Source organism: Natator depressus, chromosome 10, assembly GCF_965152275.1.
Source record: "Natator depressus isolate rNatDep1 chromosome 10, rNatDep2.hap1, whole genome shotgun sequence".
NCBI classification, from domain to species: Eukaryota; Metazoa; Chordata; order Testudines; family Cheloniidae; genus Natator; species Natator depressus.
Genome location: NC_134243.1, coordinates 75,746,236 through 75,772,441, shown reverse-complemented (window position 1 = coordinate 75,772,441; position 26,206 = coordinate 75,746,236). Strand labels below are relative to the sequence as shown.

The 26,206-nt window shown below is 43.7% G+C and overlaps 1 protein-coding gene across 3 annotated transcripts in view; it reads left to right on the top strand.

The window, feature by feature from the left end:
- ADAMTS17 (ADAM metallopeptidase with thrombospondin type 1 motif 17) overlaps positions 1–26,206 on the top strand; it is a 259,492-nt gene that overhangs the window by 48,732 nt on the left and 184,554 nt on the right. For 2 of the 3 annotated variants that reach the window (XM_074966538.1, XM_074966537.1), the window contains one exon: positions 5,115–5,158. In XM_074966538.1, coding sequence (XP_074822639.1) covers positions 5,115–5,158 — 44 coding nt within the window. Of the gene's footprint in view, positions 1–5,114; positions 5,159–15,360; positions 15,512–26,206 lie in introns of those variants that run through there. The other variant, XM_074966539.1, reaches the window with a different exon arrangement.

Here is a 26,206-nt window from a genome sequence, read left to right as displayed (position 1 = left end):
CCTTAAATTTGCTTACACAGTTTGAACACAGTTGAGAATGAGTATTTTGAATGAGACTGCACAGCATTCATTGCATAGGGCTGCTGTCAGTGTGAGAGAGTAGCCACCCCGGGTGTCTAAATGAACAGGATTCTATAGTATAAAAAACATGAATTGCTGACAGGGTGAAAACTTAGTCCCTCCCTAAAGCATTTTCTCTTGTTTCTATAGATATGTTGATGATGGTGATCATGGGATGCTAATGATTGTTAAATAAAAGTGGGCTACAGAATATCCAGTCAGTGATTTCTGTGCCAGTGCACCGGGCTAGTAAAGTTCCCCAAAATGCACCTTTGTGTATGATTGTGCAGTTTCCTCGGGAGTTGGTGCAGGATCCCCCATCTGCTCTGTATTCAGTGCAGTTACTCAGGCCTTGATCCAGTAAAGCACCTAAGTATGTGCTTAACTTTTTAAGCAGGGTGAGTTGTCTCTTTGAAGTCAATGGGAGTAATACACATCCTGCTTATAGTTAAACATGTGCTTGATTGGATCAGGGCCTAAATAAATACATACGATATTTTTTTAACTCTCATCTGTGCATCCAGTTGTGCTAATTTCCAGCACGAATCTTTTGATCCTGTGTGACACGGTGAGGCATGCAAATCACTCTGATGGGGTTTTAGGCATTGGCAGGGAGAAGCGGAGCATTTCATCTATGCCCTCTGCAGCTTATGAAATTAAATGCTTGGTGTCATGCTAAACGAGTTGGAGTCAGTCACTTGAAGAAAACTGTAGGGATCCTCTCTGGGCTAAATGGATTTGGAAGGTTTTGTAATAATAGCCGGAAAGCTACAACTGCCACTAGTTGGGATAATAAACTTGAAGAGCAGCTAATTTTGTGAGGAGGAAAATTGGGCACAGGACCACTGGTTTTCTTCAAAAGAACCACATCTATCCAGCACAGTAGGCCAGCAGCATGTGATTGCAGTGTTTTCCCATTCCCGCAGTTCTAACCCATTCCTGTTCGTGCAACATAAAGGATGCTGTGTTGTTTGGAAGGCCTCTGGTCCAGCAGTTCTTATTTGTGTAGCAAGGAAACTAGGTGTTCTTCTCTTGGCTTTAGAAGCATGTGTGTGTGTCCCTGGAGCCTCACCAGACTGTACAGATGGACCAGCCTTGGAGGATATGGAAGCAACAGCATGTCCAGCAGAAATACCTGAGCCAGAAAAAGCAGAAGCTGGATTTTCAGCAGCTGCAGCTGCTTGAGAACTCAGAATCTTTAGGGTCAACCTCCAAAGAGAACTCTGGTTCCAGCTTGCTGCCCGTGTTCACGAAAAGGAGCCATGAACATTTTGCTTCTGGGAATTTACCTTTGCCCGATGAAGCAGAAAATAAGTGTTTTCCCCATTTGTACTTAATAGGAAGTGCTCCCGTAGAGAGGAAAATCCCTCCACTGGAATGGTGGGTGGCCACTTACGAACAAAGGCGGCCTTACACGAGAACCAGGGGTCACCCGATGAAATGAATAGGCAGCAGGTTTAAAACAAATAAAAGGAAGTACTGTCAACCTGTGGAACTCGTTGCCAGGGGATGCTGTGAAGGCCCAAAGTATAACCGAGTTCCAAAAAGAATTAGATACGTTCCTGGAGGATAGGGCCATAAATAGCCATTAGTAAGGCTAAGATTATGTCACGGAGGTTGCGGAAGTCACGGAATTCATGCTACCTCCGTGACATTGGGGGCCCCGCAGCAGCCCAGCCTCCGTGGGCAGCAGGGGATAGCTGTGGGCGGCGGGACCCCCACAACTGACCGGCTGCCGGTGCCACCGGCGACTCCTGAGCTGCCGCTGCTGGCAGGGGTCCCCCTGCAGCAGCTCAGCCGCCGCAAGCAGTCAGGGGGCCCCCCACAGCTCCCAGCCATCGGCAATGGCAGAGGGACCCGAGAGCTGCTCAGCGGCTGCGGGTGGGGGGCCCTGACAGCTCCCAGCCGCTGGCGGCAGCAGAAGGACCCCGGAACTGCTCAGCGGCCGGGGGCAAGCGGGCGATGGGGGACTCCTCTGTCACTACAAGCCCTGCAGGGTGGCGGGGGACCCCTTCCAGCCACTGGGCAATGGGGTCCCTGCAGCTGCCAGCCGCTGCAGAGCTGGTGGGGGAGAGCCAGGACCCTCCTTCCTCCCCACTGTGTCAGGGATGTTTTTAGTAAAAAGTCAGGAACAGGTCCTGGCTTCCGTGACTTTCTGTTTCTTGCCTGTGACCTGTCCCTGACTTGTACTAAAAATATCCATGATAAAATTGTAGCCTTGGCTATTAGCAAAGATGGTCAGGGAAGCAACCCCATGCTCTGGATGTCCCTAAGCTTCTGACTGCCTTGTGCGGGGACAGGAGGACGGAGGATGGATCGCTCAAAATTGCCCTGTTCTTTTCATTCCCTCTGACGTATCTGGCACTGGCCACGGTCGGAAGACAGGATACTGGGTAGGTGGACCATTGGTCTGACCCAATATGGCCGTTCTTATGTTCTTGTATTCTTATGAAAGCCTGACAAATGGTCAGTATGCAGAACGGTTGGATGCAAGGTCCCAGGGCAGAAGGATGGGTTTCTTGGCTTTGTGTTTGTGTTTTGTGCTTTTGTGCTACCTTCAATAGCCATTGAAGGTATTTTACTCCCAGACCCAGCTGCAAAGTACTGCGTGGCAGATGAAATGTTAGGTTTCCTTTTATTGCTTCACTTAAGAGCACCACTATGACCAAAAGAGACCAGCCCCCTTAGAGGTGAGGGATTATTCCACCTCAATAGAGATTGGTCATAGCCTGCACGTTGTGCTGAATTATTTACAAGACCATTAGTTTTATGGCATGGTGGTAATTTCTCCTACTTGACTGACACCACCAGACACCTTTCCCGGTAGAACCACAGAGCGCAAATGGCAAGACTTGTGATGCATTGTTTGCTAAGATAGCCAGTCCGGAGAGATTCATTTCGAGTGATGGCTCTCTGCCGTCTACGAGTAGTTCAGCTATTTGTTGTGACAATAAAAGCATCTGTTTGATTTACCAGTTTATATAACATAATAAGTCCTTAAATAAACCTCTGTCAGGCTGGCTCTGGGAACTCAGGAATTGTTCTTGTGCCAGCTCAGTGAAGAGCAAATGTCAAGGTGACAGACGCAGCAGCACTGCTCTGAAAAATGAAATCCCTGGCCAGGGCCTGGTGGTGGCTGCTTCTTATTTTGTTTCTGCCGGGTTTTTAACCCATTGATGGCTGTAATCATGGCTTTTTTGCCATGAAATGTAAGCTTGGAAATATTCAGGGTGGGTTTTTTAATATGAATGTTGACAGTTAATATTGATTATTTTCAATTGCTTTTAATTTTTTTTTAAACTAACTTGAGCTGGGATTTTTTTTTTTTTTTAACAACTTGATCAAAGGAGAGTAAAGGGCCCAAGTCTCATTGAAATGGGTGTTTGGGATCTCACTCCATTATTTTCTTCTGAAAAATCCCATTCTTCCATTTTTATTCCAGCAGGACATTCTCTTTACCCTCCCTCCTCCCCCCAAACACAAAATCCCACCTGTGGGCTGGGCACTTATAATCACACACTCACAATGTATGTGCATAACTTTTGCGCCCACTTACCCTGGCAGTTGGAGTAATGACAAGGCTGTTGCTTCGCTCAGATTGAACCCTTTGGTGTCTCTTAGCAGCTTTAATAGATTTCCCTGGCTCCTCATCTGTAAAGCAGTGCTGCTGGGAGAAGCTAGCACTCTTTGCCCAAGCAGGTTCCCAAGGGTGAGGCAACAACAGTGGAGATGCTCTGATCCTTATTTGAATGTATGCAAACCTTATTTTAATTTTTAAAAAAATATTTGTGTTGTAACTTGGAGCATTCCAATTGGAGCATTCGTGATGGAGCATTCTTGTGATAGTTTGATATTATTTAGATTAAAAGCTCCTGGGGGCAGTGGCCATCTTTGTTCTGTGTTTGTACATCATCTAGGACAGTCAGGTCTTAGTCTGGCTTGGGCTTCTGGGTCTTACTGTGTCACAGACAGTGATGATGATGATCTGCTTCCTGTCCTGGTCAAACCCAGGAAGTACAGTGTGATGTGAATAAGGTGGGAAAACCGGTCGATTGAACTCTTTTGAACCTGGTTAAAGGCTGTTGGTTGCTTCAAGTCTTGGATGAAAATTCAGGCTGGCTCGTATTTTATTTGAGTCGGTTTGTCTACCTCTAACCTGAATATTTTGTTTACTTTTCCCCCTTCTGTTTCCTCCTTTTGTTTTATTTCTGGCTCTTTCCCTTTTCTTCTTTTCTGTGTCTGTGAAGCAAAAAAAATATATATATATACAGAATGAAATAGATTAAAAGGGGGAGAATTTGAAAGAGAGCAGTTTTTATTGTGATTCCAACCAGGGGTCTGGGACCCCCTGGGCCGGGGGGGATGTGAGCAGTTTTTAGGGAGTCCCTCAAGCTGGGCCAGTGTTAGACTCGCTGGGGCTCAGGGCAGGAAGCAAAAGCCCCAGGCAGTTGCCCTGCTTGCTACCCCCTAACGCTGGCTCTGGCTTTTATATGCAGAAACCACTTGTTATGGCACAGGTGTGCTCTGGAGTTTCTATAGCACGTCGGGGAGGTCTCAGTAAGAAAAAGATTGAGAACCCCTGATTCCGACACAACTGTGTTTTTCTAGGGCTCAGTCCTATATAACCATGTACAACGTCCGCTGATTTCTCCTCCCTTAGATTTAGATTGTGCTGCAGGATTGCATGACGACGACTTCTTTTGAGCAGTACTGTGTAAACGTGAGTGGCCCAATTTTAGTCTAGGCTATTGACAAACTTTGTCATAGAAACATGTGGTTTCCTACTTCCTAATGTGGCAGTTCTCTCTTGCATGTTCGATCTTAAGAAGCCTAGGTTTGGCTTTGGATGTAGTGAGTGGAACTATCAAAATAACTCTTGTCATCTTGAAAATAAGTCAGTGCTGTCATCATGTATAATACACAGCAGTTAAAGGACCTTGACTTTCCTGATAGCTGGGAATGTTTCAGAACTTTGGCTCATGGACCACTGGTTTTCTCTAATCTGTTCTTGAGGCACAGCATACATCTGATTTGTGTTTTTGTTTTCTTTTTAGGACAGATTTCTGCGTACACAAAGACGAACCCTGTGACACAGTGGGTAAGTCAGTGCAATTAGGAGGAGTATGTTTTAAATGCCAGCTACGTATTGAGATTATCAGCTCTCTGGACGATGCCTTTGATGCTTGGGTTTGTTCTCATGCTTCTGTTATTGTTATGAATGTGGCCATCATACAAACATGGACTTAACAGCTGACAGATAATGCATACCAAGTGTCCTATATCTGCCCTTAATTGCCTACATAACATTCAGATCTAAATGGCAGTTACATTCCTGATGTCAGGCTTTGGCAAAGTGGGTATTTTTTCTACCTTTTTTCTCTGTCTAATCTCAATCTATTTATGGGACCCCTGCCATCACTGGAGTATTCCATTGCCTCCCAAGTATCAAAAAACAGAAACATCCGTATCGATGTGTGTCTTCCTCCTTTCCTGGCCTGTAGGGGAAGGGTATGAGAGAGAGAGAGAGAGAGAAAAGAAGGGCCTTACTGAAGCAAAGCCAAATTAGAGATTGTCTTTCCCACCTCTAACTTCCTAACTACATTTAATTGTGTCCCAGCTCTGGTTTTCCAATGGCAGGTGCCACGACACCCCACACCTTACATACTCCGTAAGGCATAGGTGGACTGCATCTCCGGCCCTCCAGTTTTTCTTTTATCACCGTACTACCTGCTTTTGGAGGCCTAACTCAATATACTATCCATGATTATCATGTGATTTGTTTACAGATTTGCTTCAAAGTCCAGCTGCCTTTGCCCCAGTTTCTTCATTCCAAGTGAATTCTGGTTTTGTCATCCGTTCCAGCAGGTCTCAAACTGAGTTCAGTCTCTGGAAGTTGGGGACAACACCGTAGTTCGTGCTAATAGAGAGAAATAGCTGGGGAGGGTTGGCTTGGGGGAAGATAACTTTAAACATTCTTCAGTAGGAGGTCTGAGACTGTTGTGAAAATCACGTCTCAGAACACAGATTCTTCCGTATGTGTGGTTTGGAGAATAATCATAGGGGATAAAGGAAGTAAACATAATTGAAAAATATATACATTCTTCGTTCAAATATTAACAAGATCTATGCCATATCTCCAGACTTTCCAGTGGGAATTCTTTACAATGTGCTTATTCTCTCCAAGCCCAGTGGAAAACATCCTTCCGCTAAGGAAGTATTTAAGCTGAGTACCTGAGTCCGGATGTGGCTCCGGCACAGTACATGGTGATCTCTGCGCAGAAATAAAGCTGATGGAAGACACATGCTACTGCTTAACAAATGCTTGCTGTGTTCAAATCTCTTTCCTTGTTTAAAGACTGCATTAATGAGGATCCATGTTCGGGAATTATCTTTCCACATACAGTCTGGCTGAGGAAATATGATGTGTCTTTTCTGTTCTTGCAATAACTGCTTAGTTTCTCTCTCTCTGGCCCAATGGGATTCTTGTAGAGGTAGTGGAAGATAGGGTGTTAAATACCACATTTGTTTCCTCGTCTTTCCAGTGCAGCATTTCCCAACCTGGTGGAAGTTGAGCACCTATTCAAGAAAATAAAACCAGTCCTGCCCCCTCCGCATAATCATCTTAATCTATTTATCTTCCATGCCCCACTGGCTAGCTCTTCCTTCCTCGCCCTGTAGCGTATCCCACACTTTGGGAAATGGTTGTGCAGATCTTTGTAATATGATGCATCCTCTCCTCTGTTACGTGTCATGGTGAACACTGAAATCATTAACAATGTTGACATTTTAAAATGCCATCAGTGGCATCCAAGTGAACGCCTAGTGAAATGAATGAGACAGTTTGGATCTCTGGGAGCTGCAGTTTCAGGCTCTCTGCAAACTCAGGTGGATACCTCAGCATTGAATTTTGTAGGTTTTCTTTGAAATGAGATCTAATGAAAGCTAAGATGTTAGAGAACAACTGAGGTATCTGTCTGCCCATCAGCCTGGCATCCATTTATGCTCCCTACTTTGGGAAATGCCGCTCAAGTGGTAGGATGTGGAGCTGAAAGGGTGTGAGTCACTTCTCTGCCCATCTGTTCATCATCTGCCTTGATTAGGATTATGTGATTGAGTTATAACACAGTGGTGCAGTGTGCATTTTGAGACTGCCATGGTTTGAGGAAGTATCATTTCTAAGGCAGAACTGATTTGATCGGTCTGAGTAAGTTTGTCATCCTGGTACTGAAAGGGGTACATCCTAAACAATATGATGAAGTTTCTTGGTGGCTTGGCTGCCCCAAAGATTTTTGTTTATCTAGAGATCGCGATCTACCTTTTCTATAGATAAACTTGACCAATTAGTGATTTTTTCCCCCTTGGCAGTTTATATAAGCTCCCTTTCCCTCTCTTCACCAAAGGTGTGGTGGTTTAACCCTTAGATTTGTCTTTATTTGCGAAATTCACCCCGATGTAACCCGTGCATATCAGGGAAGTTACACGAGTAATTAAGATGTCCTTGTGTTTGTGTGTGGTGGATCAGGAGTCATTGCAGAGGAAGAATAAACTATGGTAATGTTCTTCTACTTCAATACAAGGCTCACCATTTCAAATAGCAGCATCTGTGTTCAATTCCTACGCAGTGTTAGTGGCGATTCCACAGTTTCCCCTGCTGTTCAGAGTAGGAAGTAGTTGCTATGTCTCAGGCACCAGTATGCAAGAATTGTTGACTTTTTTTAATGGCCACCGTTATGTGCATTGAAAGTATATTAAATGAAGTTATTACATTTAGCTGATCTTGATATGGATATATTTGGATCTATCTACATTGCATCTGGTTTTGTTTTCTAATTCTTACGTGATCAATCACAGTTATGTTTAAATGATGGTGTTCATGGCCGTCCCTGAAGCAGGAATCGCTGTGTGATGTTCCCTGGCCTGTGTTATGCTGCCGGTCAGTCCAGGTGATCATCATGGTGCCGTTTGGCCTTAAGTTCTGTGAATCTATGAAAGCAGCTCAGTCACTGAGCAGACATCCCCTGCACCTGGCAACCCTGAGCCCCAGCAGATCCCTTCACCATGCTTTTAGTGCTATGTTCTCATTCTCTTAGGGCTTGCCCACATGGTGGGGCAACCTGCTCCATGGGGTGTGATTTCTAAAGCGCACTCATGCGTTGTACCTTAATTGGTCCGTGTACACCTGGCTGGTGTGCTCTAAAGGTTCCTAGTGCACTTTAACATAGTCTGGTTTCAAACAGGAAGCTGCCATGGTCTGGGTGGCCTACCTAGTGGGTAGAGCAGGACCTTGCCTGGCAGTCGTGGCTGCAGTTCAGCTCAATGGCAAGCGTAGATCCGGGAGTCCAGGACCGATCTGAGAGTGAAACGAGTCAGGGTTGAGGAGCCAAGCCAAAGGTCAGAGTCTGAGTCAGAATCAGGGCAGGGAGGCAAGGACTCAACTGAAGCAGGTCACGAAGCACAACCATTTGGAGAAGGGTTGTTGGGCCCAGCTGAGCTTGCTGGGTTGCCTAGCGATGAGGCTGGCAGCCGGTTGTGCTCCTGACAAGCACTACGTTGAAGCGCACTAGGCAAGCTTTAGTGCACACCAGCGGCATATACACAGACCAATTAACGTGCAACCTGTTGGTGTGCTTCAGAAATCCCCCGCCCCCATAGGGCACATTATCCCACCGTGTACCACCACTCACTTTTGTAATTTGGCTTTAAATTTAAAGAACAAGGTCTCAGCAGAAGCATGCATCATTTTTGCTTCTTCTCCCTCCCTCCCTCCCTCCCTCCTCCCCCCCCCCACCTCCAGTAATTTCAAAAGATTTGATTTGGTTGTTAAATTGCAGAATTAAGAAAAAAAAATTGTAATTAGCTTTTCAGAGGCCATTTGCTCTTCTGCAGGGCTGGATTAACCCATCACTGGGCCCTAGGCAGACATACATTTCTGGGCCCCTAGCTTCTAATTTGAATAATAATACATTTCCGGGATGTTCCCTCCGTTACATGCCACTGCAGTTAATGCCCATCCCAGCCAGTTCACATCCTTGGAGAAGGAAGTGGTTTCTTTATTCAGTGCTCTCCTTAGCTCTACTGGGAATGGCTACGTGAGTCTCAGTTGTGTGAGGACTATCTCTGCCCGCTCTTCCACTGGGGAGGATTTGTGTGCCAACTGAAAGAACTTCACTCGCTTCAGTGAGTGGTATGGCAGCCTGGCACAATGCCACTTAAATTTGGCTCGGCTGCCCAAATTTGAGTGGCGTCGTGACCCCGTGCACCAGGTCGCAACACCACTCACTCATTTGAGTGAAGTTCTTTCAGTTGGCATCAGTAAAAACAACCCCTCAAAAATGAAAAAAGCACACCACCAGTGCACTATTTTCAGCCTCCCTCATGAATTTGGACTCAAGGCACCTGCCTAGTTTGCTTATGCATTAATCCGGCCCTGCCCTTCTGTCGTTAAAAGACGTTTTTACATAAGTACACAGTAGTGATCATCTTGGAATAGATCATTGGTCCATCTAACCTAATGTACATCATACTATCTTGTGTATGATATTGGCCAGTATTTCATAATGCACTACCATGTTATGTATAAGGGAAGAGGCTTCTTTCTGCTGTCAAGTGGCAATCAGTTAATGCCCTGAAGCATGGGGATTGATGCTACTGATGCAGAGAGAGTAGGGAGTTCAGAGTCTGGACACCTGATTTCTCTTCCCAGCTCTGACCCTGACTCACTGTGTGACCTTTGGCAAGGTCACTTAACCTCTGAATGCCTCCGTTTATCTCTGTTAAATGAGGATTTTAATCCACACCCCACAGGAGATCATGTGGCTTAATCAATTAACATATAAAATGCTATAATATCCCTGGCTATAAGGGACAGTACAAGCCCAAAGTCTAATGTTGCCCAGGTATGTTTAAGGGCGTATGTAAAGAGTGCACATAGTTACATAAAGTACTATGTTTGCTACAATAAGTAGGCACAGCAGTAAGAAGAAAAGGAGGACTTGTGGCACCGTAGAGACTAACAAATTTATTTGAGCATAAGCTTTCGTGAGCTACAGCTCACTGCATCGGATGCAGTGTTGATAACAATGGCTTAGGAGTAGTAACTCCTTAATTTCTGTACTTTTGTGGCTGCCGTGGAAGTAGAATTGCTGATTGTGGGAGGATTGGGGCCCATACAGTTGTTTGACAGTAGGTCTATGCAATTTAAATAAGTTACTAGAGGGCCCCATTTGAGCTCGAGGAGATCCAAATATTATCCCTAATGAAAAAACTGCCTGGAACTTCTGCCTGCCATGCAGATGCAGAGAAAGAGAAAGCAGCAGCAGGAAGTTTGTATTTGTATTCTGGCAGAGGCTTGTCGCTCACGCCAATTGCTCGGGGGACCGAGTTCAAGTTTTCTTGGCCCAGCTGCCATGGTAGTGTTGAAGGTTACATAATGGCTGAAACGAGCTCAAAAGTGGTGAAAATGTGGAGGTATTATGGGATGATACCCTGATGCTGAATCCCTTTTATTTTGGAAGTAGCCTGTCGCAGCTCACTGCCCATAGCTGGGCCTAAGAACAGATGGCTTTTACAAGGAGGAGGGAAAAAATAATAAACCCACATGCAAGGCAATTCCATTAATAATGTTTCAACAGCGTGGCCGGTAGGACTTCCAGCACCCTCTGGGGTTGAAGCAGAGGAGGTTCGCGTTATACAACACAGCCTTCCCTGTTGACACAAACCACTTCAGCAGTTTGCAGGCTGCTGCATCTCTTGTGATGTGACTTTAACCAGGTCTACTGTTTCCTGCAAAAAAAATTCTCCGTTCCAGCTGAGCTGCCTTCAAGCCAGCCAAACTGAGAGTTCAACGTCTAGCTATTAATATCAGACTGACGCTTGGAGCCCTGCGCGTTGTCAGAATCCAACCTCTCTGTGACATAAGCAGATTGAGAATGCCCCTTTCGTTGGATATTTCCATCGCTCAGAGCCAAATAAGCCGCTTTATGGTTAGTTCGGAATGAGCCTGACTATTTCAGACTTAAAGCTTTGCCTTGACTCTGCACTGTGCGCGTCACCCCGGATCCAAGCCGAAGCTTCCATTGACTCAGTTAATAATAAAAAGTGAGGGCAAAGGAGAAGCATGAAATGGAAAATAAGAGTCTTGCTTAAAACTCCTTAATTATCCTGATTGAAAATGTCTTTACCTCCAGCTCGGTCACGTGTCTCCCCCAGCCCCTCTGTGGCTTGGTTCTGGAGAGGGGAGGGTTGTATGTGCTCTGTCCTAACACCCATCTTTCTCCAGCTCTTGTTGACAGTGAGGCAGTGTGGCCTGATGGATCAGGCACTGGAGTGGGACTCTGGAGACTGGGGTTTCATTCCTGGCTCCAGTACTGGCCTGCCAAGAGACCACTTCCCCTCTTTGTGCCTCGGTTTCCCTCTCTGTACAATGGAGATAATAATCCTCAGCTCCTTTGTAAAGTGTTTAAGGAACAGTATGAAAAATGCTATATATGTGCTAGATGGTATTGTTCTGTGGAGGCTTAGTGTTCCCTCTCCTGATAGCACCACTCCTTAGGAGAAGTTTTCTGTTCCCACACCCGTCTGCTTGCTTGTGCGTGCGTGTGTGTGTGTGTGTGTGTGTGGTCGGTCTTCTTGGGGTCCCCACTAGCACACAGTTCAGGACTTTGCCTGGATGATGCAAAGACAATGCTGATATGTCTTTGACTAGGCAGAGTCCTTGCATTAAACCTCAGATAGTTGGTACTTGCATTTCTTGCATCATCCTTGGCCGTTTGCTGGTTTAATTAGGTTCTGCATCTTCTCTCTTACCCACAGCAAATGACAGTTTTGAGCTTGCTGCTACCTCTTTTGCATTTTGTGTTTCTGGAGCTTCCTTTTTACTTGGTACTGATTCTAACCCCTAACTCTCCCATTGGAATCTCCCATCAGGTATGATTAATCCCCTAGGAGTGGGAAAGACCTATTTGGTATGGCATGAGTGGAAAAGAAAAGGCATCCTCACATTAAAAGATCTTTTCGATAATTGTTCAAGTTGAGAATTTCTGCAAATTCCGGGTGGGGTGGTGGTAATTTGATGGCAGAATAAATAGAAATACCTGCACCTTAAAACAACCCACTACAGAAGTGATGCCTGTCTTTAGATGTTGTCTTGTTGCCATCTAAATCAAACACACTATATAGTAAACCCAAAATAAAGGGTCTCCTGAAAGGGACTATGTCAGGTTGATTAAGACTTGTAAAAAACATGGGGCCTCATTCTCCTCTGCCATCTCTCTTTTTTAAGTTGTTTGTGACTGTGTAAAGCACTTTGTCAGTGAAAACCCCAGGGTTCAGGGCAATGAGGAATCACGCTGGTTTTACTGAACTGACATGAGCAGCTGTGCAATTCAGTTCAAACTTTTCCTTTTGATTTAAATATTCCCTCTGCAGTGTTTGCAACCTAAACAATACAGAATGGTGCTCGTGTTCAATATTCTCCCACTACCATCTCCACCACCATTGGTTTTTTTGTTTGTTTGTTTGCATGCCACATCTTATGTGGGAAGACCTTTCACTCCTGCTCATCAGGCATCAATCTCTCCCCTTCCAAATCCCTCCTAAAATCTTACTACTTTCATGCCAAGTGAGTTTAATACAAGATTACAGACATTTTAACGAAAATATGGAGATGTGCACAGACCCCAACCAAGTACCATTCGATCCTCCTGCTGTGACCTTTGTCCTTTCTCACCTTGTTCTCTTGCTCACTCCACTTCTTGTTACACTTATTTGTAGCTTCATGTTTATGATTTCAGTGGGGCTTCTTACATGCTGTAAAGCTAAACCACATGTGCAGCTGTTTACAGGATCATGTCTTAAGTCACTAGCTATTTGGGCCAGGGACTTTGGGTGAAATCCTCACTTTCTTGAAGTCTGGGTGTGTTGCCATTGACTTCATTTGGGTCAGGATTTTAGCTCTTCTATTTTTGTTGTTCTGTGATGCACCCAGCATGCTTTTGGCTGCTGTAAAATTAAGTGGCCAAGGTTTTGATAAAGTGACTAGGTGCCTCTATTTTTGGGTGTCTGAGATACCTTCAAAGGGCCTGATTTCCAGAGGATGCTCAGTACTTTCTGAAGCTCAGTCAGTCCCCTTCAAGGTATTGCAGTTTGGGCACCCAAAACCATTGATTTGCTTTTGAAAATCTTGTTCAGTAATGGTACTTAAAGGCCGGAAAGTGAAACTAACTAGAAAAAAAAGTGAAACTGACTAGTCTGTTTTCACTAAGACAAGAGAAATGCAAAAATTAAACAAAAATAACCTAGCTGCTGGTATACTGGTATAGGTCTCTTTCCAGACTGTAAAAATAGAAAAGAAGTCAGGTATGCCAGATTAAACAAACTGCATATTTACTGTCAAATACCTCAGCCCTTTTCACTGATTTATGTGTAAATGTAACTTGTTGAGTAGAGGGCTGACTTTATTTTGCAGGGACCTTGTTTTCTCTTTACTGCTGTGGAAATTGGAGTGTTTGGATTTTATTTATTTTTTTAAATTTGTCTTGCAGCTCAGTAGTCTTGTTTAGTTTTGTCTTCAATGGTGTATGTGTCTGTATCACACCTTCTACCTTCATTTTTCTCTCTGGCCCTTTGGGATGTATGCCGTGGATTCATTTGGATCAGCGCTCGAGTCCTTAATAAAGAAGTGCTGGAATGCAGTTCCAATGCTTCCAGAGGGCCAGAACAGCATTCCGGCTCCCAAAAAAGTGCTGGAACGGTGTTCCAAAGCATTCCAGCGTGACTCAAGCCCTGATTTGGATAAAGAGACACTTGCTGCTACTGCACGTACCAGTGCGCAGCCGCTCTTGCTTGAGAGTGTCGTTCAGCAGCACCGCGGTCGATTTCTGTGTAAACCCAGTCAGGCAGGCAGTTGGAGGTGTAAGGTGAAGTATATATGCTCATCTCCCAGGGTTCTTTTTCTTTCCTGGAACAGGCAGTTGGATTTGTACTTGTACAGTGTACTTTGGATTCACCTGCCGGACAGTTAGAATTTGTGAATTTTAGTTTTGGCTCCAGGATAGTTCCCTGAATGGATTAATATTTTGATTAGAGCTGACTTCTAGAACATTGCCTAAGCACCATGACTTCACTGACGGCTGCATTCCATTTCATCACAATATATAGAAACCTGCTGTTTATCTCTGAAAGCCGTCAGTTGCATATGCAGTCAGACAAGCTGAAGGCAGGGCCTAATTGATGTCCAGCTAGCACATCATGCCAAACAAATGTCAGGAAGAGCTCTGGAATCACTCCCAGCTACTGTATGTGTGAAGCTGAGAAGTCTTTGAGGCAGATGTGAGCAGAATAACTTCAGTACATTAGGCCTGAAGGCAGAGCATTCCAGGGAATGGATTATAACTACAGACTTTTATCTATGTTTTGGTGTTTTGTATCATTTTATGCCATTTGTCTCCAAAGTCAATTTCCATGTTCACGGAGATTGGTCATTGGTCACGGAGACTGGTGTTTTTTAAATGCTGCCTGCTATGGATGGAATTCACCAACCCCTTGTGGCTCTACCCTCATTAATTTCCTTCCTTAAGGTTTGCTCCCTTCTGGGATGCTCATAAGAAGTAAATTAATAACATTTAAAAACTAAAAGGCTATGCCTTCCTCTGGATTTCCTAGTGTGTCCTGTCTGCACTGTTCCTCTTTTGTGTTGTTAGCCTTTGAAAACAGGGATGTGTTCATTTTGTACAGTTCCACGCACACTGTCAGTGCTTCATAAATAATCCAACATTTGTCAGCAGTATAAAAGACCATAGAGGCCCCAAATGAGATCCTGGCCCCTTTCTGCTATGCGCTGTACAGACAGAGTAAAAGAGTTCCCTGCCTTGAAGAGCTTACGATTGAAATAGACAAGACAAAGGGTAGAAGAGAAAAACGAGGCATGTAGAGGTGAAGTGATTTGCCCAAGGGGATGCTGCGGGTCAGTGACAGAGCTAGGAGTAGAACTCTGATATCCTGACTTCCATTAGAGACCCTGCCTTCCCAATAGAAATAACACCTGTTTTTAAAAAAATCTAAATATTGTTTCACTTTATGCTGGTTAGAAATAGAAAAGCTTTCTTGAGTCACATGAACTGCCGATTAGTAATGTCCTCTCAGTCCCTGCATAATGCAGCGCAGATCTCACAAAACAAGTTCTTCAGTTCAACACGTTAATGATTCAATTCCCCAGCGGGTCAAAGTCTTATGTCTGTCCCTTTCCACCCCTCGTCTTTATGTACATCTTTATTTTCATGGCTCACCCGGTCAGTCAGCCATAAGCTGAAGGCATCATTTGCTGTTTAAGAAGAACGATGCATTTATATTTGAAAATCTGAGTTTTTTTCCTCTCATGTCAGACATACATGGTTCTTATCCAGCTGACTGCTTTTTGATGTCTTTATCCTTTGCTGGCTTGAAAACATTTCAGGTATCTTCTGTTGTTTTATATGCCCTGTAGCTTTAAAAAAAACAAAACCCAAGCTGTGTAAAAACATCTGTATGTAGCAGTGTAATAAGGTGTGGACATTTCTATGGTTCTATGATTGCATTCATCTTAACACTTGCTCCACTGGATAATCAAATAGAAGCATTTCAAGTTGCACACATGATATGTAATAGTAACGGAAGGAAATGAAGTACAGTTGCAAATTGTACTTGTACATTTGTTTTGTCTTGTAGCTGCCAAGGTAAATGCGTTTTTGAGATTAAGGTTAAAGTAAAGGAGAGATGAGACTTCATCAGTGATATACCAGGAAAAATAGGTTAGCATGACAAGAAAAAGAAAAAAGGATTATTATACACCTGATATAGGTTGGTGGGGAAAATTGCCCAGGAAAAGGAGCCCAGAACTGGAGTAAACTGATCTTTATTTTTTAACCTTTGGTGTAATACATATGATATGATCACATTTGAAAGGCTTATATCTTAGTGTGGGAGGGAGAATTTCAAAGGCACCCCATTGACTTGCAATGGGAGTTGGGTGCCTAACTGTATTCTCTGTCTTTGAAAATCTCTCCCTTGTTTGTCAACCTATTGAACTTGCTTTTAATATGAAGGGTACTACAGTCCATGGCTTTGTCACTGTTACAAGTTAAGAAACTTTAAACCGCTTCCAACCGCCATGATTCCGAGTATAATGTGATCACCAGATAGGATCAGGAAGAAGTCAGTTGGGTGGTATAGTATTGCATCATTCAGTATATTCTGATTTTTTTTCCTCACCTTCCCCATAGCACTGTGCATTAGCCATGGTCGGAGAGCGATGGTTTCCCATCAGCTTTTAAGCAAAACTCATCCATTTCATTTGTAAATTTGGCTTCTTGCAGAGGTGATTCAGCTATGAGCAAGTATGGCATATTCTATTCCAGCTCTTTCAATAGAATTGTAAGGACAAACTTTTCAAAAAATGGTGCTTCACAGCAGGTATAATTCGGTGTTTGCTGGGGTTCATGAGTGGGATAACACCTTAGTTTGGAGGGCTAAGGCTATGAACAATTTTGTCTTTTTTTACATTTATTTTTGATTTTGTGATCTGGACCAACATTGATATCTGTGAATGCAGCTTATATACGTATAATAGAGAGAGCTAAGATATCTAAGAAATTCCAGGAAATTAGATTCACCACTTTGAATTAGACTCCCAAGATCTGTCAATGTGGGTGCAGGAGTCTTTCTCCACTTGTCTTACTTCAGATTCACAGCCTTATGAGGTGTAGCTCTTGGTCTGAAGCAGGTTAGCTAGTCTTTTAACTTTACAATAGGATAATAGACGTGTGTTGATTTTTAAAGAAAGCAAACCCCCCTCAACCCATCAGCTGTCTTTCTCCTTACTTTTTCTTTCAGTGTGGTTTCAGAAATACTAAAGACCTTTGTGTTTTGCTTAGCTTGGAATTAGCCTTGTGTTTGTACTTTAGTTTGTGGTCATGAGCAGTCAGCAGGTTCAAAACACTTGTTGGCTTTGTGCGGTTGCCCCGTTGGTGTCATATAGTTTTGTTCAGCCACTTTGACTGATCTGTTTGCACTAAGTCTCCCTGTGCCCATAATTAGACTGCTGTGTACATGTTAACATTCTGCTGAGCAACTGTTTTAGTAATGTAATCCACCGAGCCCTTGTGCATACAGTAAAATTAGCAGGGTAGTAAACAGGTATTATGTTGCAGCTACTTAAAATAATGGCTTTTTCTTTTGGTCCCGGTCCGTGTGGAAAAACCATACAGATCCATATATTCACTTTTAGGTTAAAGATCTGCTGTAAAAACTACCATCAACCTTTGTTTTTCTGATGTGACAGGAAAGCTAAGAGATGGAAGTTAGATTTTCTTTAGCATCCTGTTTAAATGTAAATGCTAATCCATTATATGTTCCTCATATCTGATATTATCCTTTCACTATTGCTGGTCTCTGAGAACTTTTTGAGAGGCAGTAATTGCATGGTTTTGTGTGCTTCTTAATATCCGTCATGGGTCTGTTCTCATGAACATGTTTTGTGTGAAAAATCTTCAAAGTATTGGTTTCAGAGTAGCAGCCGTGTTAGTCTGTATCCGCAAAAAGAAAAGGAGTACTTGTGGCACCTTAGGGACTAACCAATTTATTTGAGCATAAGCTTTCGTGAGCTACAGCTCACTTCATCGGATGCTTACAAAGCACTTTACATCATCAAGGAACTTGAGAAACTTCAACCCTACATCCCACCTGTGAAATAGCGTTTTAGAGTTCTTTTGGCCAGATATACATGGCATTCAGCTAAGCAGTTGGTGCTGGGGGTAATGCTTTTATGTGCCATGAATGTTTTGCAGTCAAGTCCAAAGCTGTTCTTGTATTTTCACTAGAATCCACAAAGAAGTTGAAAGTCACAAGTCTGTGAGGTCTAAGGCCCTGGTTCAGCAGAGCACGTGAGCACACATTTAAGTCCAGCCGTATTCAGTACGGTGCTTAAGTGTTGCCCTTAATAGAAATGCTTTCCTGAATATGGGCTTAAGGACCCATAAACTAGACAGGTTGTCTAGGACTATTTGAAGTCAGTCAATATGTTGGAACTGTGAGCACTGGAATAAGCCTGCCTGTTGTGAACATTTGCTCTGGGCTGCTGGTTTCGTGAAGTTGCAGTCTTTCTTCTTTAGAAGAATAGAGCTGTGTGCAGTGTTCTATTTATGTTTGGGGCCAAGTCAGTGTTGTTTGGGTAAGCACCTCACTCAACATCAAATGGAGAATGCAGTCAAGAAATAGCCAGCTGGGTAGTTTGAAGACAACGAGTGTAATTCTGTTCTTTCTTACCGTGGTTTAACAGTGGTGGCAATCCATTGTCTTCGTAGGAGCCATTCATGATTCACACGGATGCAAGTCAGCTCAGAATCAGGTTCCATATAATATGTATCCTTGATCAGATGTAGTCTGCTGTTTTCAAGTAGTCCATGTACGGTATTCAAGGCTGGGAGCTTACAGGAGAGGGACAGCTGTGTCTTTTCCTTTCAAAGAGGATAAGTTGCCTTCCCACCCCCTAAGTCCAATAACTAATAACATTTCAGCCTCTCCTCTCTGCTCTGGTGCTGTCTTCCTTTTTCTCTGGAATTCTTCATTCTGCCCCATCTAGTCTCTGCACATGGTTCGCTCTCTCACTTAGCACCTCCCCATTTCCCTCTCCAGAGCAGAACGCAGAAATGCAGCACTCAGCACAATCCTCTTGCACGTTTGCACTTTCTCAGCAACTCTGGTAATACCTGTTTGAAACGGATGAATGGGAGTTGATCCTTTGAGGGGACTATCTCAGAGCTCTCAGTATCTTGCAGAACTGGGTCCTAAATTTGTGTGTCTAGTTAGTATCAAACAGCTGCAGTTGGTACCATCAGGGAAGCACTGTGATGCAGGGGCACACCTATAATTGCACTTACGGTTAATTCTATGGGATTTTCTTGTCTGGGTGACTGACTTTAAAACCAACCAACCAACCATGAGGCCTTGGAAGAGGGGGACATTTCCACAATCCTGTGCTCAGTTTAAACCCATGTGAGAGAGAACCATGTGCTCGCAGCAGGTGTCGAAACTGTATCTATTCCTGATTGCTTTTCTGTCTTTCTCTTCACACAGTGGACAGATTTCCTATGTTGAGTCCTTGGGTAGGTGGTGCCAGGGGAGTAAGTGGTATTTGGAGGATCAGACGGTGATCATTTTTATCATTTATTTTGGCTCATGTGGGCTGTAATATTTTTGATTTATGTCAGTGGAGCTCAGTTCATCAGTTGCCACAGGATCCCAAGTGGTGTCTTGAGTTCTGCAAAGGTAGCTTTGGGCCATCAATGCTTGAGAAGTTGTGAGGGTTCACGCTTCCTGGGAGGTATCTGGTATTCTTATAAAGCCTGAATTGTGCAGGATTGTTGGAAGTGCTGAATGCTTCTTTGGGCTAGTTAAGTTCAGAAACATAAAAACTCTTTTAAATAATACTATGAATGTCCTTAAACATCCATCAGTGTAATAGCATCATTCATATTCGTACTCTGGTCGTGACTAGAGTCACCAGATGAGATGAGAGCCCCATCATGATAGGAGCTGTTAAAACACATAGTAAGAGATGGTTTCTGCCATGAAGAGCTTTCAGTCTAAATAGACAAGACTGCCAAATAAGACACCCCAAAGACTAATAGACAAGACAGCCCAAAGAGAGGAAGGAGAGGTACAGAGAGGGGAGGTGATTTGCTCAAGATCACACATCAGGTCAGTGACAGATTCAGACTCTCCTGAGTCGGAGTCCTGTTCCCTATCTGCTGTGCCGTTGTGTAAAGGGAGGGAAACACAATATCTGATCCAAATAGCACTAAACTTTGGGATGTATGACTGTAATGAACTACCACCCAGGGTTGTTAACAGGAATGGATCTCAGGACTTTCACCATCAAAAGCACGTTTCTCCATGATTTGCGGTAGCAGTAATAGGTCTTATCCTTGATGTGGACCAGCCATTAGAGTAAGACCCACAACACTCAACTAGTGTGTTATACAAAATCCGCATTGGAGTTTTCTCGCTATGGCCTATCATGTCATTATCAGCAGACCCATCAGGAATAATGGATACAGGAGTTGGTGTGTGTGCAATTCAATACAATTCATTTCAATGGTGGTGTCTTTCGGCTGGTTCTGAAATATTCGTTCAGAATCTCTTCTCATTGTCGCTCTGGTTTAATAGATGGGAGTAAGAAACAAGGGCCAACGTTTTCAAGTTTGGATACCTAAATCCATATTTCTACATCTGGGAGAGTGGCCAGATTTCAGAGATGATGAGAACCCACAACTCTGGATGGCCGCATTTTGGTCTAAAATCTGAATGAGAAGAGCCCTGGCAAACTCCAGCCTTGTGGAGACAGGATCTAGATAAAAGAACTGTCCATTGCCTCATGATCTTTCATTACTTAATGGGCGTTTTCCAAAGCCCACTGAAGTCAGTGGAAAGACATCCATTGATTTCCATGGGATTTGGATCAGGACTGTAGCGAGTATGGTGACTGGCACAATCAGATCGGGTGTAATACGCATTCAGCATATTTTTTTGTGTATGCCGAGAAGCTGTTTATGTTGCCATTAATCCGGTGGATTTGTTGGGGAAATGCTAGGCATTTCATCACATGGGATCCAACACAGGCCACTGCAACTGGGCAGCTTAGCAAACCTGTGCAAAAAAACCAAACCCCGTCTGCCTATCATGAATTTGCAGCTGTTTAATCTGCAAATCAGAAAGATGCTGCTATCACTCAGGTGGCTAGTCACTTACATGTGGCTCATTGATAGAGGGGAGCTCTGCTAAACAAAAAACAGATCCAGGACATGGTTTTGGACTGCGATGCATAGATGCCTCTGCGCTTCCCGAAAGAGTTCTATACCTAAGTGTATGTGAGTAGGAAAGGCACTTTCCTTTTCTGTTCACGTATATGCTGGTACGTGTGCAATCGGACAGGCTTAAAAACTGGAGCTGTGCTGCTTTTAATGCAGAAGCATCAAGTAGTAGTGGGTGCATGTGTGAGTGAACGTGTCATGTTAGCATTCTGTAAGGTATCTTGACAATGGATTTCCTCTGGTGTTAGCTACAGGTGCTGTACCCTAGTGAATGTGGCAGAAACTTCGGTTTTTTGAGCCTCACTTGCTGTCTTATCTACAGTCTAAACGGATTGTTTATAAAAGCCTCAGGGCTGGGACTGTGTCTTGACTTGTGTCTGAGAGGCACCAGGAACTCTTTCCAATGCTTTCAATAATAGCAATTATATCAGTAGTTGTTCAAATCTGTGTTTTCTTTTACAGCAGTTTGAGATGGACCTCGTGAGACTCCATTTTTTTATGAGAAGAGAATGTTCTTACTGGCTCTTGAGAAATTTTCTATCTGATTTTTAAGTATAAAGTTTTATATGAAGCCTGCATTTTGTTTTTAAATGGTTAGAGAGCTAGACGGCTAATACATGAGGTGAATATCCTATTGAAAATTTCTCTACCAATTGTCTAGTTCAGTGGCTCTCAACCTTTCCAGAGTACTGTACCCCTTTCAGGAGTCTGATTTGTCTTGCGTATGCCCCAAGTTGAACCTCACTTAAAAACTACTTGCTTACAAAATCAGACATAAAAATACAAAAGGTTCACAGCTGACTATGACTGAAAAATTGTGGACGTTCTCATTTTTACCATATCATTCTAAAATAAATCGATTGGAATACAAATATTGTACTTACATTTCAGTGTATAGTAGATAGAGCAGTGTAAACAAGTCATTGTCTGTATGAAATTTTAGTTTGTACTGATTTCGCTAGTGCTTTTTATGTAGCCTGTTGTAAACCTAGGCAAATATTTAGATGAGTTGATGTACCCCCTGGAAGACCTTTGTGTACCCCCAGGGATACGCATACCCCTGGTTGAGAACCACTGGTCTTGTTCTCTAGTGTAAAAGATGCAGTATCCCCTTTTATGTAATAGTCACGATTGTTCATTACTACTATTTTATTTACGTCAGTTCCGTACAGAGCACAAAGTAAAAATATTCCCTGCCCTAAGGGATCAGAGTCTACAATAAGAAGTGATCCACTGGGGAAACCCAGACGAGTATACCTTAGAGTTAGTGGGGTTTTCTCTTATTCTTATAGTTTTACTGTAGCCTCCCTTCTTGCGGACATGGTGGAAGCAGTGAGTCTTGGGAGGGATTTGAAAGAGAAGTGGGTCATGCCTTGTTGAAGGAAACGGATTCAACTTGAAGGAGATTGTGCAATACACAGACCAAAGCAGGTGCCCCAAAGTTACAAATGAGAAGGAATGCAGTGTAATTGCCCCTTGCTGGGGCCATTCCCAAATGGTAGATGTGCTATACTAATCCTCAGTGGAAGCCTGAGGGGTCTTTATTTTTAGATAGATCTATTCAAACATCCTCCTCGCCGCTTGGAAGAGTTGGGCATAGTCTTGGCTTATATTTAATGCTTCTGTGACTAGACAGTGCCTCCCTCTATCCAGTTGGTGAGTAGTGCTGTGTGTCATTGAAACCTATGGACGTACTTGCCTACCTGTTCACTAATGGAAGGGTTGTAAAATCTAGCCCTTTATTATTTTTCCCCCTTGAAAATTAGAAGCTGTCTCATGTAACGAAAACTCTTTTTGTGTTTCCTTTGAGCCAAACACCGGCATCATTGCTTGTGCCCTGCTCTCGCTCTCCCTGTCCTAGTTTGTTATAAATCCGATCGGGAGAGTGTCCATAAATCCTTGAGTTTGTCCTTACTCCGGTGAAACTCCTAGTGGAGGCAAAGAAGGTTGCGACTTAGAAAGGAACAAGCAAACTCCGAAGGTGCCAGTCTAGCCTTGCAATCTGCATGGGTGCGCTGCCCAAGGAGCAGAACAGGGACTGAATTAAGACTTGAAGTATCATGATTTGCTACCTGCTTTCCCCTTGTTCCAGGGGCAGCAAGCTGTGCCAGCCCTTGTCGCAGTGCAGTGTATCTCCCACTCTGTGCCAACTTAGCTGTGCTGGCTTGTGGGGGGTGAAGGCGACTCTGCATACACTCCTTCCCCACCTTTGCTTGCCCAGTCCCTACACAGGAGGGAAGTAGCTGCCTATGGAGCCGGTCTCCACACTGTGTTCTGACTGGTGATGCAGGGAGCCTGTGTAGAGGGACAAGAAGGCCCCTGCCTTTCCCTCACTGCCTTAGACAGGTGTGAATATCTGCTGGTGACTGATCCTTGAGGGCATAGTCTTCAGCTGCAGTGAGCTCACACTTGGAGCAGCCGGGCGGGACACAGAAAAGTGGCACGAAGCCACCTTTCCTTCTCTCCTGATACTGGGGCCAGCTGAGGCTGAGTTGGTTCCCGGCACAAGCCTTGTACGTGTTCGTTTAAGCCAGTGTAACAACAGAGCTCAACAACACAGTCTAATGATTAAAACTCAGTTGGGAGATCCCTGCATCTAGTGTATTATTTTACAAAGAGAAGGCTAGTTGGCACGCAACACAGGAAACCTCATTTCGCCTTCCAAGACTGCTGTGTGGAAAGAATATCCTCAAGATCGTCATGTTACAGATCCTCCACATGTGCAGAAGAATGTCCTCATTTTCTTACTCATTCTTCAGTGGTCTCTCTATTGATGCCATAAGTGGAATTTGCAGCAAGCGTTTATTTATTTTCCCATGGCTACCATTTTGGAAATCCGCATTCCCCCTTAATTCTGTTGCATCGTGTGCGTTTAGCAACCCAAGGTCTGATTTAAAGGAACTACTTCTGGTAGTAAGCACCATGCCTGCTGGCCCTAGGAGGGTAGAGCCCTTAGTCAGTTGGTTTTCCCAGATCAGACAAGCTGCTAGGCTAGGTCAGCGCTTAGCACAGAGGCGCTAAACCAAGAATTGCCAAATAAGTTTGCCAGTGTGTGTGTGAATTGGCACCTTGACAAGTCGAAGCTAGGAGCGTAATTGAGTTTGTAAGTCGGGATGTAGGAAATGTAATTGAGAAGTATCACAGAACCAATTTGGAACAACATCCATTCAAAGATTGATCATTATGAATCATCCTGTTGAGCTGGAGCATCTCTGCTAGTCACCTGAGTTACTCCTGTTTTGCCCAGAGGGTGGCTTGACATGCATACGATGTCTAAAAATAAAGTTCACTTCAGACATAAACAGCTCCTAAAAGAATTGATCTGTACAGTTTCTGACAGGAGCATAACTGCTTTGCTTTGTTGTTCTTATGCCTTAAGAACATGAGAACGGTTTAACCAAGAGATACAGGAGTGTGCCTTTTGTCAATATAGCACAAGTGCTAGAACATCTGTTCAGAAACTTCTACAGCTTGGCCTTTAAATTGAAGAGCTCTGTAGATACTAAAATACTATTGCTAATAATCTAGTTGTGTATTGTTTTATGTGATTGCAGCAAGGACCATTGCTTATGCACTTCAGCAGCTCCCTGGAAAGTGGATATTTTAGTTCTGTGGTTCAGTGGCAAAGCTTTTTTAAAAGGCCCTATTGATTTATCCTTTGCACCTGTCCTCACAATTTCTTACAGGTTGCAATTATTGGATAAAAAGACAACTGGAACTGAATGCTGCATCCCAGTGATGTTGCCACTAAAGCAGATGCTGTTTGGTACAGAATCGCTAGATTTTTTTTTTTTTTTGATTTATTGCCAAGTCTGATCTTGGCCCTTCATTTTGGAAGGGAATATTAGGGGATTGAAGCCTCCAGGATTCGTACTGGTGAATTCCACAACATTCTTTGATTAGCAGTCTTTGTAAAAAGTCTCTGATTCGACCCCCTTCCTCGCTCCCCCTCATTTCCTCCAACCAGGGCACATTATTGATACAGATGGTCTTGACAAATTGCAAGGAAAAGCTGACAAATTGGAAAGTGGAAGCCACTGAGCTCATCTTACAGAGCAAAAGGAAAATAGTCTCCAAGCTGATTTTGGAACCCAGAGCAGTTTGCAAAGCAGCAGCTTTTGGAAGTGCCAGAGGTTGTTTTTCCTCTTCTCAGCAGAGTGTAGAGTTAAGGCGAAACAATGGAGAATATAGTCTCTATTGACAGCAGAACCTTCTCGCTACAAGTGTTGACTAAGTAACAAAAAGTGGTATGTGGTCTAGTGGCTAGCAGATGGGCCTTGTAGTCAGGAATCCTCATGCTGATCCTGACTCCTCCTTTTATCTTGGGTAAGTCACTTATCCTCTCCCTCAGTTTTCCCACTTGTAAAATGGAGATCATGCTTGCACATCTCAAATGAGAAGGATAATTGCTTAATGATTGTAACCCACTCTGAGTGCACATAACAAGGTTGGGCCAACACCAGCTCCTCAAATATGAACCCTGTTACATTTCAAGGTAGGGTTGGGATTCTGATTCAGAATCAGTTCCAAAACTGGAAGGGCCTATGTTTTTCAGTTCATGTTTGGATGCTCCCAAAATCTTTCAAGAGCAGTAGATCTCCCAAGATGTCTGCCAGTTGGGTCTCACTCTTGTGAGAAAAGCATAGAGGATTTTGGTGCCGTGCAGGCCTGATTCAGCCTTACAGCTACACTCTTCCCAAAACCCAGTCTCTGCATCTTCCTGGCCTCTTTTCCCCTCCTTCCCTATAGCCCATCCCTTGCTAAATTCTGTCATTTCTCTCTTTAACTTATCCTTTCCTCACTGTCCCTGTTGCCGACCCCTTGTCCACTGAGAATACTCTAATTCCTTTCATCAAGTCGGTCCAAAATCCTGTTACTAAAGCCTCTTCCCTTCCAATCACATCGTGCCCCGTCACTATCTACTCTCTTGCCAGTCCTTTTGCTTTACTGTTCACTACGTCTCCTATTTCCATTATGCCTTCTACCAAGATTCCCTGTATACCTAGAGCACTCTTTGTCCTCATCCACTAATCAACCTGTTCTCTCCTATGTACTTGTCCTTTCAAATACTCTTCCCTTCCTATCCTCCTCATTTATCATGGTGCAACTGGTGTCATGTGTCTTGTCTTACTTAGGCTGTAAATCATCAGGGAAGGAAACATCATTTTGTTTGTGAGAGTATTGAGAGCATGCAAACTTTAATTACCACATAGAGGTAGCTAAATACCTGGATCTATTATCTGGATTCCTCAGTTCATTGCCAATTCTTATTGCCCTTTTCTTATTTGCTCTCTTATTCTAAT